We start from the raw sequence: 19,099 nt of genomic DNA, 5'->3' as shown, positions 1-19,099 counted from the left end.
CCTTATTTTTTAGAAAGTATTTTGGTAACATACAGGGCTTTTTGCCATTCTCCATAAATTTAGTTCAAACAACAACAACAAAAAAAAACAGACGAATCCAGTTGTTTTTCTTTTTCACCATTATTTGCAATTATTTTCCTAACAACATTGAAGATTTCAATACTGGCCTGTGTTTTCTCTCTTGCAATGTTTGGAAGTAAGCTTGATACTTGATGTCCCTGTCACCATCTCTGTTGCTCTACATTGCAAATTTGCATGATAGATTTTCTGGGTCCAGGAAGAGTTTATTAACCTTCCTCTAACAGAGTAAGTAGTTTTAACGTTTCTACATCTAGCAGCTAACTTTTACCTATAACAAGAAACAGAGAGAGGGAGGGAGAGAAAGATTGGTTTACAGATATTCTGAGATGCACAGCACCATTATATACAGGTGTTCTGCATTGCTTCTCCAAATACAGTTATAAAAAACACATCACATATTTGGGAACACATGTAAGAATTAAAGATTTTAAAATTTAAAAAAAAAAAACACATCATGCTTCCTGTTACTTATTGATTCACATATTTCACCCAATATATCTTTTTAAGTTTTATTAAAAGAATACATGATATTCTGTCTAGTTGCCTTTCTAATATATATTGATAGATGATTTTGTGGCTATAAACGCAGCCAGAGGAAGTATCAGTATATGGAAGTAATTATGTATGTCTATGTTTACATTCACATATATTCAAACCATTTAATGTTAACATCTGGGAATAAATCAACATCATCTATTTTACTATCATGTACTTGACAGTGAGGTGGTGGGTCACTGTAGTCATTTTACCATCTCTGCTAATCATTTATCTTGAATTATGTATTTGTTTTTGTAACTCAGTATGTTTTATATGTCTTGGTGCACTGTCAAAATAAATGCATAATTTATTGTGACCAAAGCACAGACTGAGGAAAAGAATCTCAGGAGACTGTTCTGGCTTTGTAGTCAAAGCATTAACCAAAGATAACACAATCTTAATTACTATACCTGAATCTTGCAAGGCACTAACTCGTGGAGGATTAGGGTCATCTTATACTGATATTCTGTCCATTGTTCCACAAGTGTGGGGAGATTTACTGTTTGATTTTCTTGGGGAAACGATGAACATATTATACCACAATGGGATGGGAGAAAATTATGCGTTTTTCTTTTGTCTCTGATGGTAGCTTGTATCCAATGGGATGGGAGAAAATTACGCGTTTTTCTTTTGTCTCTGATGGTAGCTTGTATCTGGCTAATTTTCAGCACTGAGAAACTACAAAATTAGAGGAAAAGAAGATATTCAAAGGCAATCAGTACTTAAACCAAACTACCAGAAAGAAAGGAAACAAATTGAAGTGACTCAGTTTAGCACTGCCTATTTCCTTCCGGGCTTTAACTGATTCAACTCACAGGGCATAGAAACCATGTAGAAATCAGTGACTTGGAGTTTATGAGTGTCTCGTGGGACTATGGAGACAATTGTAGTTCAGGGCTACCAAAGTGTCCAGAAATGGAGAGACCAAGTCTACAGCAAGGAGGCATTTGAAAAGAAGATTTCAGAGCATTATGGGTGGTTTTCTCCCATGATGCATTTAACAAATCTTAATAAAATGGCGTAAACAATGCATTATAAATGTCCTTGCATTATACATAAAATGTTTGAGGCATTACTTTAAAGCATGTTCTAATAAGTCAGTGACACAAATATAAATATGATATTTAAGGTTACCATTAAAATAATATAAATAGAAGACTATATAGTGAATAGGTTAAACCCTCTTTTCCTTTTGTGAATTCATATGTTTTAATTATTTCATTTCCTCCTTTAGCTATTAGTTGGGGCAAATAAAAAATTAAAACTTAACGAATCAAAAAAAAAAAAGTAAAATAAAATGAGAAAGAATTGATGAAGAAAATTTTAAAGTGCAATTCCCAGGTGGCTCAGTGGTAAAGAATCTGCCTACAAATGCAGGAGATGAGGGTTTGATCCCTAGGTTAGGAAGATCCTCTAGAGAAGGAAATGGCAACCCATTTCAGTATTCTTGCTTGGAAAATCCTATGGACAGAGGAGCCTGGTGGGCTATGGTCCATGGGGTCACAAAAGAGTTGGACATGACTTAGCAACTAAACAGCAATGACAAGAAATTAAAACCCACATATAAAATCACACTAATGAAATACTCCAGGCAAGAATACTGAAGGGGAGCCATTCCCTTCTCCAAGGATCTTCCCAATCCAGGGATCAAACCCGGTTCTCCTGCATTGCAGGCAAATATTTTACTGTCTGAGCCACCAGGGAAGATGCCTATAAATAAACTACACACTTCAGTTAAGTGTCAGAGTTCTTTGTCAGAGTGGGGGAAAAAGCATCAATTTTCAAATCTTTTTTTTTTTTTTTATCATAAAGTGAAAGTGTTAGTTGCTCAGTCATGTCTGACTCTTTGCAACCCCGTGGACTGTAGCCTGCAAGGCTCATCTATCCATGGGATTTTCCAGGCAAAAATAGTGGAGTGGGTTGTCATCCCCTTCTCCAGGGGATCTTCCTGATCCAGGAATCAAACCTGGGTCTCAGCATTGCAGGCAGATTCTTTACCGTCTAAGCCACCAGGGAAGCTCTTTTTATCAGAAACCAGCCTCAAGTATAAGAACACATAAAAGCAAATGATTGTAAGAAGATCTATGCAAATTAAAACCGAAATAGTTCAGCTATAGACTAAGGAGAAAGAAATATTACCAAAGATGAAGAGACATTTTTCATAATGATAAATAATTACATTCAACAGGAAGGAAGATATAAAAATTCTAAAGTTATATATACATAATAATAAGATGTTTGCCAAGTACATAAAGCAAAAAAAAAAAATGACATATACAAATGATGAAATAGACAAGTCAACACTTGTAGATGAAAATTTTATCCTACAACTCTCTACCAATCAAACAAGTAAATAAGAAATGACTAAGGATAGAAAGTATTTGAATATCATGATTAGTGAACTTGTCCAGTTGAAATGTATATAAACACTGGTCTTGAAAATTATAAAAATGTGATAACTGCCAAACACACTTGAAACATTTACCCAACATAGCCAAAATTAGGCCATAAATCAAGTCTCAGCACTCAAAGCAGAGTACACTTTCTTAACACAGTGGAATTAAACTAGAGATAAATAACAAAAAACTCTGTCTGAAATTATCCCAAGTATTGGAAATTAAGCCGTGCATCTCTAAATGACTGGAAAACAGAATAAAATCACAAAGAGAATTAGCACACTTGAAAAATGAATGATAAGAAAATAATGACATGACAAACTTGTGAAACACAGCTAACACAGTGCCTAGAGAGAAATTAGCCTTAAATGTCTGTATTAGAAAAGAATAAATGCGCAAAATCAATGATCTAAGCATCCACTTCAAAAAGGCTCAAAGTGAACAGAAAATTAGAAACCAGTAGCAAGGTGAAAATAAATATAGGATAGAATGTAATGAAATTGAATACAAATATACAGTCCTGAAATTCAACAAAGGCAAAAACTGTTTATTTGCAAAGGTAAATAAAGCTGATAAAATATTGTAAGAAAAAATAATAAAGGTACAAGTAGCCAGTATCAGAAATGACACGGAATTCTCTGCTGGTTCAATGGTTAGGACTCAGCACTTCCACTGCATGGGGCATAGAAAAAAATGGCAATGGGGACTTCATTATAGATTCTATAGATATTAAAAAATAACTGAACATTATTAATATAGTTATGGAATAAGGATTAAAATATATATGAGATGGACGAATAAGTTGAAAAATGTGCTTGGTGCTGGCATATGTAAGAAAAAGAAAAATATGTCTATCATTTTCTCAACTGAATCCATAATTACTAATTCTTAACACATGACTCATCATGCCCAAATGAGCCTGACACAAACTTTATCAGAGAAAAGTAAAAGAGGGAGCATTTTCCAGCTTATGTCATGAAGCCAGCATAATCTTAATGCTAAAACTTGACTAGAGTATTACAAGAAAATAGAATTAATAGCCTGCTTCTCATAAACATATTAGCATATGCTAGTAACATATTAGCAAATCAAAACCACTAATATATAATATTACACAGGGAATATAAGAACAGATGATAACTTTTGAAAATCTATTAATGTGAATTAAAGTACTGAGGGAAGAGAAGAGAAAACATATGATCATTCTCAACAGATGTAGAAAATGTTATATATTCATCTCTTGTTCATGAAAAAGCTTTCTGCACACTAGAAATAGAAGAGAACTTAATCTGATAAAGGATAGCTACAGAAAACAAACAGCAAATAACAGACCTAATGGGTAATATATTGAAAGCTTTCTTCCTGAGATTGGAAATGAGAAACTAAAATATAAATGTTGGAAAGGAAGAAATAAAGTTGTCACTATTCAGAGACAACGTGATTGAGTACACAAAAATGAAAAAATCAAAGTTAATTTATTAACAAATAATAAGCAAAATTTGCATGCTTGTTAGAGTTAGAAAATAAAAATATGATTTAAAATAACACCACCACCACTCAGAAAATAAAGATACTTCTTATAATAGTAAAAAGACTTCAACTAAATTATGACAAAACCTAATGAATGAAGTATAAGACTTCTAAACAGAAAACTATAGAACATTACAGAGAGAAATTATGTTCAGTTGCTTCGGTTGTGTCCAACTCTTTGAGATTCTATGGACTGTAGCCATCCAGACTCCTCTGTCCATGGGGATTCTCCAGGCAAGAATACTGGTATAGGTTGCCATGCTCTCCTCCAGGAGATCTTCCTGACATAGGGATCAAACCCATGTCTCTTACATCTTCTGCATTTGCAGGCAGGTTCTTTACTACTAGAGCCACCTGGGAAACTGATTTAAATAAATGAAATATAACATACTTCATGATTTGGAGATTCAAGTGTAAAAGATGTCAATCCTCTTTAAATTTATTTGTAGACTCTTTGTGATATCAATCAATATCCCAGCAGCTGTGTATGTGTGTATATGTGTGTGTGGATGCTCACAGTTTGGCAAATAACACTAGAATTTATAAAATAAAAAGTAAAGGGAAAAACAATGAAGGAAATATTTTAAAAGAAAAATTGTTGAGCTTATTATATTCATAACAACTATATAAGATGTATTACAAAGAGTTAATAAAAGAGGAGTGGTTGGAGAAGACTCTTGAGAGCCCCTTGGACTGCAAGGAGATCCAACCAGTCCATTCTGAAGGAGATTAGCCATGGAATTTCTTTGGAAGGAATGATGCTAAAGCTGAAACTCCAGTACTTTGGCCACCTCATGCGAAGAGTTGACTCATTGGAAAAGACTCTGATGCTGGGAGGGATTGGGGGCAGGAGGAGAAGGGGACGACAGAGGATGAGATGGCTGGATGGCATCACTGACTCAATGGACGTGAGTCTGAGTGAACAGTGGGAGCTGGTTTTGGATAGGGAGGCCTGGCGTGCTGCGACTCATGGGGTCACAAAGAGTCGGACACGACTGAGCGACTGAACTGAACTGAACTGAACTGATGAGCATAAAGATAGAAAAAGACACAAAGAGAAAGGAGAATTCCAGGAACAAGTCTGTACAAAAATACTCAACTGATTTATGATAGAGATATGACAGATGAACTTACAATACTGTTGATTGTGAACTGGGGATACATGAGTGGATAAAATTGAACCTTGGCCTTTAACTCAGACCATCAGTTTTAATAATCTTCAGAGAAATCAGAGATGTAAATGTGAGAAAAGTTATATCTTCTAAAATATAATAATATTCAAATTCTGGATTATTTGCATAATTTGCATTAATTATTTGCATAATTAGTGAATACATTGCAAAAAGTATTAAAGTTGATAGGAATGAAGATTGATTAATTCAACTTTATTAATTAAGAATTTATGCTCATCAAAAGTTACTATTAAGAGTGAAAAATTAACCCAGAGACTAGGCAAGGCTATTGTGATACTCATATCTAGCAAAGGACACATATCCTTAATATATAGTATGGCTATCTATTAGAAAAACAAAGACAACCCAATTAAAACATGACAAAAAGTGGAACAGATCATTCACACAAGAATATATCCAAGTGGCCAGTAAGCATAATATGTCTTTAACATCAAATCATCAAGATATTAATATTAAAATGAGAGGAAATTGAAATATAACTATACATCTCTGCAATGGCTAAAATTAAAAATGAATAATAAGTAATTGACTTTTCCATGTGTCTTAAAGACATGCAGCAGCTTGAACTTCTATGCATTGTAGTCAGAGTGTAAACTGGCACATCCACATTAGAAAAATATTTGGAAGCTTATGCTAAAATTGAAAGGGACCATATTCTATAATCTTCCACTCTCTTCTTTAGTATGTTACATACTGGAATCCATGTATTTATGCATCAACAGAAATACACAAAATATTTATAGCAGCACATTTCAGAATAGCATGAAACTAAAACACCCCAAATATTTACCAGTAAGAGGATAAATGAATAAATTGTGGTATATGTATACAATGAAATTCTTGTCCAAAGAATGAAAAAGAGTGAACTGCCTACAGTCTCATGAATGGACTTACAAATAATATATCGAGCTAAAGAAGTCAGATACAAAAGTGTGTACTTTATAATGTTCTGAAGAAGGCAAACTAATATATGGTTCAGAAACAGAGTAGGACTTCTCTGTTGGTCCATTGGGTAAGAATCTGACTGCCAATGCAGGGGACATGGGTTCAGTTCCTGGTCTGGGAAGATCCTACATGCCCCACAACTACTAAGCCCACACACTCAAGGCCATGAGCTGCAACTACATAAGTTTGCATGCTTAGAGCCAATGCTCCACAGCGAGAGGCCAACACGATGAGAAGTCCATGCACTGTGACTAGAGAGGAGACTAACTCCCCTGCAACTAGAGAAAGCCTGCGCACAGTGACAAAGACCCAGGGCAGCCAACATCATAATAACAATAATACATTTTAAACAGAAACAGAGCACAGGTTATCTTGAAGGGCATAATGACCTAGAAGGGGTACATGGAACCTTTTGGGATGCTAGTTATGCTGGATATCTTGATCTGAGTGATGGTTACATGGGGTATGTTCATCTTACAAAAATACACTGGAATAAAATCTTGAGATTTATACAGTTGATTGTTTTCATGGCTTACTTCAAATATAAAAGTTGATCTCACACTAAAAATGTAAGGAAATTACCCAAATAACTAAAACATATATTTCTAAAGATAAATTTACTAACAAAAATTTCATGTTAATGGAATCATCACACCTTTCTTTGATATTATTAGTTTATTAGGTTGGTGTACTATTTGGGAAATAGTCCATCTTATAAGTATGATATTGTAAGTTTGTCTTTTACAAGTGCTATGCTAAAAGAGAGCCTGTGGGGAATTGGTTTTGTTTGTTTCTGTGTGTTTGTTTTTTACTTATTGATGAAACTGCTCTGGACTAGTATTTCAGCTTTACCGCTTCCTGGCTTTGACTAATATGGGCAAGGTGACTAAAGTTCACATGATTTCTAGGCACACTGGATATTCACAGATGGATATTTCTTTACTACCTGCTCTGATATGTGACTAATATAAATTTAAGTCTTAGATACCCTGAAAGCAAATTCCCACTTAAGAAAATAATGTCTTCATGGTAACCCAACAAACCTCAAAGAGACGGTACATAACAGACCATGCAGTACATGCTGGGTTGTTGACAATAATAGTTTTCTTCTCCGATAAAATGTGCGTGTTTATGTGTGCATGTACAATTGTTACTGTAAGCTGCTGTTGAATAAGCATTTAAACTGAATATTAGATAAATCTATATTCCTCTGAAAGTGTGAGTCTCCATTATTAAGGTTCTAATATATAAAGGATTTAAATTGAATTGCATTATGAGAATAATCCCAAGAAATTCAGTTCCAATAATTTTGAATCAATCCTATTTAAAATAATAAGGGAGGGAAAAAAAAAAACAGTGAAGATTTAGTAATGGAAGCATAATGCAATTTTTGTTGCCAGAGTAGAATTAGAGACTTTGCAAAGACTTAGATTACTAAAGGAGATGTAAGGCATAATAAACTCATTACAAAACTTTGATTCCTCGCCTCTTATAGTATGAAAAAAGATGAGATGTATAAGAAGGATTTAAACATGCACTTAGGGCTGTGAAAGGAGGGAGTCGATATTTTCCAGTCACAAATTCAGCAGGAGTAGTACACAGTAAAAAAGAGAGGTGTACATAAAACAAACACGTAAAATGTGTATGCATACACACACACAACGCAAAATAATACAGACAACAAATAGAAACAAACTGATAAGCAGACAAAGAGTTAAAAGTATCTTGGGAAGCACATTAGTGTACACTGCACTTGAACTCTAATGTTGTATGCATGAGGTTTATATAATGTTATAAGCCAGTGTTATCTTAATCTTTAAAAATACCCAGAAATCATAAAAGATGAATCACTGGTTTATGTAAATCCAACTCAGAATTCTAGAAGGAGACTTATTATCAAAAAAAAAAAAAAAAGGTCTTGTCAGTATGGCACTGGCACAAAACTGAAATATAGACCAATGGAACAAGACAGAAAGCCCAGAGATAAATCCACACACATATGGGTACCTTACCTTTGACAAAGGAGGCAAAAATATACAATGGGCAAAGATAGTCTATTTAATAAGTGCTGCTGGGAAAACTGGACAGCTCTGTTTAAAAGAATGAAATTAGAACACTTCCTAACACCCTACACAAAAATAAAACTCCAAATGCATTAAAGAGCTAAATATAAGCCCAGAAACCATAAAACTCTTAGAAGAAAACATAGGCAGAGCACTCTATGACATAAATCATGACAAGATCCTCTATGACCCATCTCCTAGAGTAATGGAAGTAAAATCAAAAATTAACCAATGGGACCTAATTAAGCATATGCTTTTGCATAGCAAAGGAAACAATAAATAAGGTGAAAGACAACCATCAGAATGGGAAAAAATAATATCAAATGAAAATGAAACTGATAGAGGATTAATCTCAAAAATATACAATCAGCTCAATGCCAGAAAAACAGACAACACAATAAAAAAGTGGGCAAAAGACCTAAGCAGACGTTTCTCCAAAGAAGACATACGCATGGCTAATAAACATGAAAACATGCTCAACATCATTCATTATTAGAGAAATACAAATCAAAACTACAAAGAGATATCACCTCATACCAATCAGAATGGCCATCATAAAGAAATCTACAAACAATAAATGCTGGAGAGGGTGTGGAGAAAAGGGAACCCTCTTGCACTGTTGGTGATAATATAAATTTATAAAGCTGCTATGGATGATAGTATAGGGATTCCTTAAAATACTAGGAATAAAACCACCATATGGCCCAGCAATCCCACTCTGAAGCATATACCCTGAGGAAACCAAAATTGAAAAAGACACATGTAACCCAATGTTCACTGCAGCACTGATTACAATAGCTAAGACATGGAAGCAACCTAGATGTCCATAGACATATGAATGGATAAAGCAGCTGTGGTACATGTACACAATGGAATATTACTCAGCCATAGAAAGAAACACATTTGAGTCAAGTCTGATGAGGTGGATGAAACTAGAGCCTATTATAAGAGAAAAACAAATATCATATATTAACACATATAAATGGAATCTAGAAAGATGGTATGGATGAACTTATTTATAGGGCAGCGGGGGAGAAACAGACATAGAGAACAGACTTATGGACATAGAGGTTGGGGCAGGGGGCAAGGAGAGGGGGCATTGTAAGGAGAGAGTAACAGAGAGTAGCACAGTAACACAGGTTATTTTACATAACCATATGTAAAATAGAGAGCCAATGGAAATTTGTTGTGTGACTCAGGGAACTCAAACCAGGGCTCTCTAACAACCTAGAGGGGTGGAATGTGGAAGGAAGTGGGAGGGAGTTTCAAGAAGGAGGGGACATATGTATACGTATGGTTGATTCATGTTGATATTTGTCAGAAACCAACACAATAAAGAAATTATCCTTCAATTAAAAATAAATAATTTTTTTAAAAAAAGATCTTGGGAAAAAGTTTGGCAAATAATGCATATTTGTAAATTTTAAGTTAAAGTAGAATGTTAATGAAAATAAGACTAGTAAGAGTAGGCAGTATTATATAACCCCTAGAGGAGGGCATGGCAACCCACTCCAGTATTTTTGCCTGGAGAATCCCCATGGACAGAGGGTCCTTGGGGTCACAGAGTCAGACATGACTGAGTGACTAAGCACACAGCAGCAAAGTATTATATAACATATTAATATAAAAATGGAAAATGTAATAGTTCTGTTCCCGTTAGTACTAATTTCTCATTTATAAACTGCCGTTAAGGTTGCCTTTATATAGAATGTGACTGTTAAAGCTTTACATTTCATAAACTCATAGTATCTGAGAGGTTCATAACATCAGTCCTTACTTTAATGGCTCTAAATTTTTTCCATAGAATTTTACCACCATAAATGTGCCTACCATACTCTTTAGGACTTCAACTCTTGTGAGCCGAAATAAGGACATTGAAGGTTCATTATAGAGTGTAGGAGAAGGTAGAGTGAGGGCTTGTCAAGGACTCCAGTACATGTAGGTTCACTTAAGATGAATGTAATAAATAAGAGCCCTACACATTTTCTCCCCTTTTAGAGAACATTTGAAAATGCTGGCGCCAAACAGCAAGCATTTTCACAGTCAGTAGGGAACACAGACAGGGGTCAGTGAGGACTTGAACCAAAGTCACCATTTAAGAGTTGTTTTCTCTGGAGAGTTTAAGGCATTTTCAAATATGTCTAACTCCACAACTTTCACAGTGAAAGAAAGCATTTCCCCACCTTTCTTCCGAGAGCTACTACTGGGTTCATACAAAAGCTGTACCTTACAAGCTTTGTTTATTTGATACCAAAGCCACCATCTGATTAAAGTTCTCATTTAGTTGGAAACTGTTCTAAATATGAAAGGGATTTTGAGGAATAAAACAGAATGACTTCTCTTTACAGCCTGGTCTGCTGGAATTTTCACAATCACATAATCAAAAATTGTAAAAATTCTGGTGTTCAACTGGTTCCCTTGATGCTGAAATTTCTCGGTATGTATTTGAGGGAAATAATAGGTTGTGTTTTAACTGATGCATCCATACAGTTGCTATGATAGTGAAAGGATAATGCATAAAAATAATACTGTAAAGAGACAAACCTATCAAAAATATTCCCAACAGAATATTGGGTAGAGTTTCCTGGGCTTATTGGGTCCTTATTAGTTATCTATTTTATATATGTATGTATATGTCAGACCCAATCTCCCAATTTATTCCTTTCCCCTTTTACCCCCCTGATAACCATAAGATTGTTTTCTACATCTGTGAGTCTGTTTCTGTTTTGTAAATAAGTTTATCTGTACCATTTTTAATTAGATTCCACATACAAGTGATATATTTGTCCAATAAAAATTTAAAAAAAATTCCCAACAGCTTTTGTACCCTGTTGGTGTCCGCTGGTTAATTCTATTTCACCTCGTTTCTATGCTGTTTAATAATATATGGATTAATAAACCATGACTAGTGATTTAGAAATAATCACACTATTTATGGGCAAAATGTGCATTGAAAACTTTTTTCCTTAGTCACCAGAGAGCCTAAATTCACTATTGAAATTATTTTCCAAAATCTTTTTGGAAACTTCCATCAGTTTTATTTTAACTTTCCTAAGATGCTATCTTTTCTATCATATATTCAATTCAAATCATCCTATTTTATAAACCCACCATTCCTCTCATCCCTATTCAATTATAAATTCTCTTATTTTGCATTCCCCCTGTTGACTGTAATTTACTGCTCATGCCTTCCACCCTTCTACTCGTGGAAGGCTCAAGAATTATTTATTGAGCCCACCAGTATATCTAAATTTGTCAAATTATTTTTTCTCTCTTATAGCCTGGAAAGGAGAGGCTGTTTATTTCAGTTGATGCCTGCAAAAACAGCAGCTTGTGGAAACTAGTTAGAAGCAAATTCCCAAGTAACGTAGACTTGGCAGTATTCCATTACCTTTGATTATAAAAGGGCAAAATTAATGGGCAATTCATGAGGCTATGTGACAGAGAGGTGACAGAAAGTCACTAAGATTCAAATGGTAGAAGTCAAGGAATTGTTTATACCAGGTGCCATTTCAGCCTTTTTCCATCATTTGTGAAAAGAGTTGACTTTTGTGGCCAATTGAAATGGGCTTTCCCTTCCAGACCACTTTGTCACATCTCCTGTGTTTAGAAAATTAATCTTTAATGAATGCTAATCAAGTTTCTAATTATAATATCTCTATATTTAATGTTTGTGTATCAGATGAAAGGCAAACATTTGGGGGCCAGTCACAAAGGACATGAATAATTTCCTTAGAAGCATATCTAATTAATTTTATTGCTCTATAATATCTTTAAAATTTGAACTCCCATCATTTCATTAATTTAGATAAAAGTGAATCTTCAGCATGTAAATATGACACTTGTGTCGAAAATTATGATAAGATGAAATAATTTCAATCATGCACGTTCATCTAATATAGATAATGATAACACATTTGGGGATATTTGGGGGATATATAGCACTATTTTATTGTTATATTTTATTGGGGCTTCCCAGACAGCTCAGTGGTAAAGAATCTGCCTGCAATGTAGGGGCTGCAGGAGACATGGGTTCAATCCCTGAGTCAGGAAGATCCCCTGGAGGAGGGCATGGTAACCCACTCCAGTATTCTTGCCTGGGAAATCCCATGGGCAGAGGAGCCTAGTGGGGTACAGTCCATGGGGTCACAAAGAGCTGGACATGAGTGAAGAGACTGAGCATGCACGCATATTTTTTTTGTTTTCCTGTTTGTTTTAGCAGTTTCTAGAAATATTCAAAGTGTCTGGGACATTCATACATTTAAGAAAACAATTTAAACCATAACTTCTCTTGTCAGAAAGCTTACTGCTAACTTTTAAAATTGTAATCTCATCCAAAAATATTTCAGTGACTTGCCAATGATCATATGCTTGTGATCTTGAACAGTATTAAGTGATAGCTCCCAAACCTGTATTACTTTTAACAACAAAAACAAAATCAGATGGTATTGTTCTAGGGATCTGGGCCCCTGGATAGTTAAACACCTACCTTGTTCCGGATCTTACAATCAGAGGAAACCATATATCACTTTAATGTTGAGAGTTATCTCAAAAAGAAGCTTATAGAGATTCCCTATCCTCTATGCTTGAGTTTTACCACCTGCTAGCCATTTAGATCTACGAGATAACTACATTCATTACAAATGTGACATTAAGAAAAGAGAAGAATATGTGCCTTGACATGATTATCCTTCTGCCAAAATAGTGAGAGTAAAATCTTTATATTCATGTTTGCCTTTGAAGTGTGTGTGTGTGTATACAAGGCATAAGAGGGAAGGCAAAAATATCACATTTAGTAGACTTTCCCCATTAACAATTTTCAGTGAATCTAACTTGATAAGATCAGCATTTTCTTCACTTCTCTAGGAGCAAAATCATGTTTAAAGAGTATGATAGCTTTTTCTTGTACTTATATAGTCTTCTAAGACAACGCACCTATTACTCACTGTTCAAGTCTGCGTTGATCATCATCTGTTTATGAACTGAATGGTTAATAAGACTAAAGCATAATAGAAGGATCCTCTAATCATTTATATATACAAACGTTGGTCTAAAAATGTGGCAAGGAAGAAATGATTGGTATATAAATAAATAAGCAATAGTTCTCAAGGTTGAAATACAGAGAATTACAAAATAAAATTAATCAAGTAAAGAGGCTTTGCTAGGGTGAAATAGAAGTATAAAGAAAAATACAGAATTTAAATTGTTTAGTTTCACAGAGAGGCTGGCTGATTATTAGTGCAGTTCTGAGAATATCAGATGGCACAACCCATTAGATTTAGCCGGCTTGATTTTTATATTGGTACTCAAACTTGAGTCAAACTTGAAATAAATACAGCAAGTCTATATGCATTCTTGAAGAAATGACAATGATTAGTTACCTTACAAAGAAACAAAATATATTTTGTTTTAAACTTCATTGATATAATACCTTCATGTTTGGAAGGTCAAAACTCGATTTTGGAGTCTTGGAGTTAATTTTAAATTGATATGTATTGGTAAAGACATGAAGCCATTTGAGCATCCATCTCCACATCACATTATCTGTTTCACAGCTCCTTGGTGAGGACTGAATGAAACGATTCTAAGAAATACCTTGTACTGGACATAGTGCACACTGAATGTGGACAGCGCTGATACTTCCACTGATAAAACATAAAGGCTATAAGATACTCCTGACTAGGCACCTGCTACGATCTGAGCACTTCTAACGTTTTCTCATATAGTGTATGTAACAGTTCTATAACTACAGTGTCAAGGTACTGAGTTTCAGTTTCCTCAGAAATAAAATGAGGTTAAATATCATTTTCAGAATCACACTGGTAGTGGAAGACAGAGATGGGGCACCAAAACTACTTGTCTCCTGCAAACACTAGATTCCTCTCTATACTTCAGCAACTGCTCTTGAGCTCATGGTCAGACTAGAAAAGAGAGGTACATCTTTAAGGATATAATCAGACCTTATTGCAAATACCTTATAACTCATTCATCTACCTGATTCTCGTAGATAAAAGGAACAGTGTAAGTTTCTTGTCTTAGGGTCACATGCTACAAAAACTTTCCCTTACATTGAAGCGGGGAGCTGCATGCATCCCCTCTGAATGGGAATGAGTTAATTCATCAGACATAATAGAGTAAAAGAAAAAGGAGTAGTAGAGGTGAGACATTTGAGGCTACTGGGGTGATTTTGGGGAAGTTACTTAGTGGTTGGAATTCCAAAGGATGATGTTCATCCATCCATAGTTAATCAAATTAGCATATTGGTGAATAGCCATGATAGTTAACCCAATTCAAATCTTGTAGCATGTGGGGTTAACCAACTATAAATTTGTAACATGGCTCTGATTATTTGGCATGTGCTTTAAAATACTTTTATATTTAATGGAAAAAATGAATATTTGAAAGTTTCAGAGGTCAAAATTTAATCAGCTGTCAGAAAGAAGAGTTTGATATATCAAATACAAGTCTATTTCTTCATATTCAAAAGCTAAAGATCTATCTTCTCTTGACTTGCTTATAAATATTCAGTGCCACAGAAACACAAATAATTCTCCATTTTTCAATACATTCTGTGTAATTTATGCATGATCAAAAGATTATTACATGGTACAGTCAGAGTCAAACAGTATTGCATTTATCTCAAATAAAAAAATTATCATGTGGCCAGGTTAGCAATGTATTAATGAACCTTATTTCTGTGCATGCATGTTTGTGTGTGTGTCTGCATATAACTTTTTAAATTTAAAGACTTAAAGATTAAGGATTATGCATTAAGTTCCATGCTACTGGAATTGACATGGAAAGATTAAAAGATTATTATCTGTTTACACTGATGAAAATCTTTATGAAAATGACAATATTAAAATAACTTGGCTTATCTAATCCAAAAAGATCCCAAGGTCAATTTTTAGTACAAAATAAAATTCATATAAGATATGAGTCCCTATCTTTAAGATTATCCCCTTTATCATTATTAAAGATACCTTCTCAACAGTTAATGTGGTTCTAGTCTTTTTTGGGGTTTTGATGTTTATAGTCAGTCAAACATGTAGTAGTGCAAAAATTGGCTGTGTTCTACCCAAGATAAACAAAGAGATAAATCTTAGAATTCTTTTTCCTTTCATACAATGAGCTTTATCAATAAAATAAAGCTTTCTTCATCTAGGAAGCCTCTTTTAATTTGTTCAGAGAGAGTCTGTCAAGCTAAGCTCCAACAAATGGTGTTTAGTAATTTATACTTTATTTTTAAAGCAGCCAAGCACTTGCTATTTTTCCTTACTGAATGGTCAGATTCCATAATCACCATGTTGAAAACACCCTAATTAAGGGAAGTTAAAACAGACACACAGGCTTTCGAGAAGAAAGTTGAGTTGCACGTTAAAATGCAGTATCCTCAATGCTGATGTTATTTTTTCCTTCCCATAGGGAACCACAGTCAGATATCCCGAGTACCTGTTGCTATTAAAGTGCTGGATGTCAATGACAACGCCCCTGAATTCGCATCCGAATATGAGGCATTTTTATGTGAAAATGGAAAACCCGGCCAAGTAAATATCTCCATGTTGTTAATGCTGAATATGTTTGTATACCACTGTCTCATATTTGATTAACCTGCATTATAGTGTGCATTTGAATCATTTACAACCTGCAAAGTCATAGGCAAGAATCATCCACATGGGAAAAGAGAGAGAGTATTTTTCTTTCCAAGATGTTATTCTCTTCTGACTTATGACCAAATTGGCTCCTGAAAAGAAATGGCCCGTGGTGCCATGAACCTGGAGCCAAAAAAGAGCTTAAAATATCTCGGGATAGGGATGATCACAGGGGAGGTCTTAGAGTAATGGGGCCAAAATGTTAAGCCTTCAAATGACAGGAAGTGAAGGGGGAAAAAGCCCATGGGGAAGGCATGTTAGTTTCATATCAAAGGTAGGAATAACACATAATAATGGAACCCTAGGAAGACCAGTTGTAGGAAGTGCATTTTTAAATCTGTTAGGTGTAGCTATATTTAGATAGACATAAGACAAACAACATGTTTTTAACATGCAAGTAAAGCATCTGATAATTGTGTATTGATGTGTATTGATGAAACTTTTTTTTAACCTCTCTTATTAGCATAGATAAGACAATGGCGACACAGAGAGAGACAGGGAGGGAGGAAGAAAGGAAGGAAAGGAGGGAAGGAGGGGAGAAGGAAAGGGGAGAATGTAGCGGAGAGGGAGGCAGGAAAGGAGGTAGACGGTGGGAGAGAGGGAGAGAGTTAAGAAAGAACAACAACAGAAACAAAACCTGCTATACTCTGAATGTCATAATGGAAATAGTCTATGTAAAGTTCGAAAAAAACCACAAATGTAATAGATTTATTTGAACAGGTGCCAAAGTACTGTATGTTTAAGAAATTTATCGTTTTTTCAACTTCCTAATTTATTTCTGGATGGTGACATTTTAATTTAAATAAACAGCAGCTGACAGCATGACATTGGAGTTGTTAATCCAACTATTCTTGTGCCTCATGTGGGTGTTAGGAATGCAACTTACTATTTGCCAAGCGTTTACCTGACAAGAGTCAGATTTTTTCCACCTAAGAAGGGAATAGCACTGTGGCTCTATAGTTTTATGTACTTATTACAGAAGATCAAGTTGCTGCTCCCCTATAAAACAGTGGACATTTTCCCCAGACTATTCTCCTCTGTCTGAAGGATTAGCATTGTTTCCATCCACTAAAAGACGACACAAGTACATGTGTATGCACATGAACATTTTAATAATAAAATCAGTTTTAAATACTAGGCATCATATATGTTATAATCAAAATATTTACCTTCAGCAGGGAAATGCCAAAGGGAACTTCTTTTTTAAAATACTACTCTAACATTAGTTTCAGCATTTCTTAATCTCATCGTGTTGAATTGCCCTTTACTTGTCTTATCCTTTGAGTGTTTTTATTTGTGATCCTCTGAGGATGGAGTATATATACATGGCAGTAAATATCATTTAGCTAAAGTTGGTGAATGGAGTTGATGGAGAGAGTTTGGTCAAAATACACGCAAGGTCAGTTTTCAAGAATATGGTTATGTGGACCAGATTGTTGCTGGGTGATGTAGACAATCACAGAGTTATGTCAGACATTTTTGATCATACAGAAACTGTCAAATGCTTTAGACTTTAAATAAAACTACATTGTTCATGCAAAACTCATCACACAAGTTCAGAGAGTCAATGGCATTGATATTTCAAAAATTCCACATTGGCTTCACTTGTGATATTGACATGCATGCCTTTAGACCTCCTGAAATATGGAGGTTTACCCTGTGGATTTTGACTGTTTCCAAGGTTTTAATGATTCATCATCAGTTTTTAATCCTCAGGAAAAAAATACACTGTTTCATCACCTTTCCTATGCAGGATCAAAATAAAAAACAAAAGTCGATTCTTTGTTTTATGATTTTTGCAAATCAACATGAATGACTCACTCTGTGAAAAAAATGTTTGTTGTGTGTGTACACTGCACTATCTTATCCTCAGATGAATATTTAAGCATGTTTATTTAACTTCATATTTACATGAAGATATCAGATATTTGTCTGTTCAGCAAAATTTTCTGGACATATGGCTGACTGGTTGATACACACAGTTTAAATAGCTCTGAATTCCTTGAATCCTCTGTGCTACTCAGAACTCATGTTTGATTCATTACATCATTCCCAGGTCACTTTTAATGGCTCAAATATCTCATTTTTATATTTAACATTTTCAAGAATTCATATTTGTTATCCACACTAAATAGTGTTCACTTATATAAGTTCAGCATGGATGCACTTTCCATCATGTTTCATCCTACCACATGACTCATTTTGAAATTAGAATATTAATTATCACAGTCTCATGCAAAAAAAAAAGTCAAAAACTGAATTAGCACTAAATTCAGTCATCTCTATATTTTTCAACAATTAATGTCATCCTCAGAGAAAGAAGTGCAGGTAACTTTGAAATGTCTGGTTTGCCTGGAAGATATGGATTTAAGGTCTGCTGTCTGGGAGATGATGCAGCTGGATATCATTAGCAATAATCAAGCACAAGCCATCAAAAAACCCAATCTGTAACAAATCTTCTGCATTGGGTGACCCTCTGTAAAGAGGTTTCTAAAACATCTCATAGAATGAAAACCAGTTGCAATATAAGCACAAGAGAATGCTACTGCACTTGACTGTTTTCCACTGGACTCATTTAAACAGAGTCTAAAATACAGAAAAAGAAAGGAAAACCACCTTCCTCTTCTCTAGGCCTACATCCCTAGTTCATGGTACACCTGTGCTGAAATTATTATAGGCTCACTGTGAAGGCAGAACTAGAA

General features: G+C 34.7%; 1 protein-coding gene across 1 annotated transcript in view; it reads left to right on the top strand.

Annotated features, from left to right (window-relative positions):
* The window catches only part of CDH8 (cadherin 8), a 397,524-nt gene that overhangs the window by 308,811 nt on the left and 69,614 nt on the right, over positions 1-19,099 (top strand). The window contains exon 9 of the mRNA XM_069548935.1: positions 16,171-16,292. Within this exon, the coding sequence (XP_069405036.1) occupies positions 16,171-16,292 (122 nt within the window). The remainder of the gene's footprint in view (positions 1-16,170; positions 16,293-19,099) is intronic.

This window comes from Ovis canadensis, chromosome 14, assembly GCF_042477335.2.
Source record: "Ovis canadensis isolate MfBH-ARS-UI-01 breed Bighorn chromosome 14, ARS-UI_OviCan_v2, whole genome shotgun sequence".
NCBI lineage: Eukaryota > Metazoa > Chordata > Mammalia > Artiodactyla > Bovidae > Ovis > Ovis canadensis.
This window is presented reverse-complemented; position numbering and strand designations above follow the sequence as displayed.